This window comes from Adiantum capillus-veneris, chromosome 17, assembly GCF_014529385.1.
Source record: "Adiantum capillus-veneris isolate H3 chromosome 17, ASM1452938v2, whole genome shotgun sequence".
Lineage (NCBI taxonomy): Eukaryota > Viridiplantae > Streptophyta > Polypodiopsida > Polypodiales > Pteridaceae > Adiantum > Adiantum capillus-veneris.
The window spans coordinates 42,611,817-42,614,928 of NC_140947.1; the positions used below are offsets into that span (position 1 = coordinate 42,611,817).

The 3,112-nt window shown below is 35.8% G+C and overlaps 1 protein-coding gene and 1 pseudogene across 1 annotated transcript; both read right to left on the reverse strand.

Annotated features, from left to right (window-relative positions):
• Positions 1-1,572: 1,572 nt before the first annotated feature.
• Positions 1,573-2,190, reverse strand: LOC147437118 (uncharacterized). The gene has a single exon (XM_086485849.1). The coding sequence runs from the start codon at positions 2,188-2,190 to the stop codon at positions 1,573-1,575; it is 618 nt and encodes a 205-aa protein (XP_086341975.1).
• A 75-nt stretch (positions 2,191-2,265) lies between these two features.
• On the reverse strand, positions 2,266-2,814 carry LOC147437119 (uncharacterized; annotated as a pseudogene).
• Positions 2,815-3,112: the final 298 nt, after the last annotated feature.

The window sequence follows — 3,112 nt, forward strand, 5'->3', positions numbered from 1 at the left end:
CATCACAATAACTCTATGTGTTACCTCTTGATAATTGTAGGGACACAATACCTATATGTGTGAGCTCTTGATGCCCACAACATCCAAACATTTGCCTTTTTGTCCAAAACTCTAGCAACATTGAAGACCTCTATGAGCTAAATGATTTAAACCTCTATGGAAAAAAATTATCCACAGATAAAACCTATATGGTTTGCCTCTTGATAACCACAAAGTCATAACATTTGATCATGTGGCCAAAGGTCTAGGCACAATCAAGGCCTCTAGAAGTTATAGCTTGAGCGACCAACAATCTAAACACATCCAAGGCATCTATGAGTTACCTTTTGATAACCATTGAGGTGATAAGACCTCTATGAATTATCTCTTCATAACCAAAGGTAATAACATTTGACCTTGTGGCCATAACGTTAGGCACACCCAAGGCCTCTATGTGTTACCTTTTAAAAACCAGTAAGGTCACAAGATTTGTCCTTGTGAACAAACCTCAAGCACACTCATTTGAGTTGCATGTTGCTAAGTAATAATTTTTTTCCAACAAAGAACTCAAGTAGAACACAATTCTCAATGCTTACACCATACTTATAATTGTGACAACAAAAAGATGACTAAATAAGAGAAAAATGAACCTAAGCTATAGACTCATTTTTTAGTACCATGCATTTTTTCTATAATTGTTGCAATTGTAGAGTTATATTTCGAGAGTGATTAAACTTTTACCATGTAGTTAAATGTATAAGCTCTACACCAAAAGTTTGAGGTGAGTTCATTGAGCATTTATGATTAAACCTCAAAGGTACCATACAACCTCCATTGTTATTTTACACTATGCACAATAGCATTTGGTTGTGTTATCATTTTCTACTTTGAACATATACTATACCCCTTACAAAAAAACTTTGTTTGGCTCTAAAGTAATAATTGACCTTGTGGTCAAATATTCAAGTGAAAATGTAGAACCTTTAAACACACATACTATATTTTCAAATTAGATTATGAAGGTGAGTGGATGTAGACCATATCTTCAAATGTCAAATAACTTTTGATGTGAAGATAGTTCTGCTTACCTGATATGGTTCAATATGAGCAATGTAAAATGATTGGGCTCAATAAGTTAATTTTTGCACTAAAAAATCAATTCATTCAATAAAACATTTCATTTGCAAACCAAACAATAACGAAAGACAAAATCAACCAAGTGATCAATGTAGTTAAATTCATGATGTTATGAAAAGGATATATGTGTTTGTGAGCTATCTTTTGCACCTTTCATATCCATATATATAGGTAGTGCTTAAGATACAAACAATTATCTTTGTGTCTAATAATAGCAATAAAAAAACATTGCAATAAAGTTCTTTCAAATGCAACTTGAAGCAAACATACGAACATTGCTTTTATAAAGGATCATAAACTATCATATTTCACCAAAAAAGCCATCCAAGCATTAGTTCTATCTCAAATGTATCCCAAAACATAAACACAAAATACATTGCATAGATACCAATCTTCTAAGCAAAGTCAAAATAGACACCACCATGTCTTTATTAAAAAAACTAGAAGGAAGAGTTCTTAAAAACCTGAAGAGGTCTTTAATTTCTCTTTCATAATTAGGCTTGCCATGTCTTGGCCTGATTCTTCCATGACCTCCTTTGTTGCTGGAATGGTAACTGCATTAATGGAAAGAGGAACACCTTGAAAACTTTGATGTGGATTGGTTCTCTCATGGGTCCTCCAACAAGCTGCCTCAACCTCGCTTTGCTCTTGTGAGTTGCAAACCACTGCAATTGTCTTGAGATTATTCTCTAATGCCACCTTGGATGCAAGGCCACATGCAAACACATCAAATACAACCTCATGGTCATCATTAAAAGCTTTGATTGTAGACTTGATGACCCTTTTTTTACTTCTCAAGACACTTTTAATAAAGTTTTTGTGCTCATCACCATCTTCTTCAAGGCCCTCCTCTTTCTCCAAGCTATCACTATCCAAGATCCAAGGCTTGTTTATGTAATTTACATATCGATCTAAGTTGACAAAATTCTTCTCCATGGTTACCAATGTCAAATCCACAAAGGATTCTATAGCTCCAAAACCAAGGCTTTCTACTTTTGGTAAAAAATCAATGCTTCCAACTTGCATGATGTATTTGCAAGGCATTTGCTCAAGAGCATCCTCCAAAGTTGCCATCTGTTTGTGATTGACAAATGACAATAGTAGAAATTGTTTAGGATCACTTGTCATCTTAAACAATGTGGATACTACCTTTCCAAGATTGATGAAGTCCCATTTCATGCCCTCAAATCCATGTGCTGCATCTAGGACAACCACTCCAATGGTTACTAGATCTCTATATGCATTGTGCATAAGATCAAATGTTTGAAGGCTACATCCAACAACATAAACATGTCAAGACAAGCTTGTTGTTGATTGAAGTGGATTTTTCTTTTCTCCAATTAGAAAGCTTACAATATCCTTTGCAGCACTTGGCAAGGGCCCCGCATCTGCTCCACGTGTTAGCTTCTTAGACACCCAATCACTACAAACACCCAAAATCTTTGCATAGACTTCATCATTGACACCACAGTCATTTGCAAGCTCCTCCCAAGTCTGCAGTGCACTTCCACTTTCTTTGACAAAGCCATTGAAGAGAGTGACCAACTCCTCTCTTAAGACCCTATCTTTCTTTATTTGTTTGGCACGTGTCTCCATGTCAATCACATCTTCTTTATCCCATTTGTTTTTGAGAAAAATGATGTGACCTTCATTGATTTCTGTTTGTAGTGTAAGGATGTCTGAATCTTTCAATCCCATAAGGCAACGAAATGTAGCAGGTGAAGGTTGCCTTCCCTTCTTTGGCAAACTATCCTCTTGAGGTAAAATCTCACCCTTTGAATATCTCTTCATGATATCCAACCACCCATCAAATATTTCTTGAGTGCTTACTATCATGTGACAATCTCAAGATGCACATCCTGCTCCAATGTACTCCAAAAATCTCTGGAATTACAAGAGAATTAAGAATGAGAACATGGTGAGAGAACATGATGCGAACATGAATTTGGTGAAAGTTAAGCAACATTACCATCCATGGAACCCGTTGATGGCTTTT

Bases quoted from the DNA above. Each gene is read 5' to 3' on its own strand.
- LOC147437118 (XM_086485849.1), bottom strand. From the start codon at position 2,190: ATGGCAACTTTGGAGGATGCTCTTGAGCAAATGCCTTGCAAATACATC.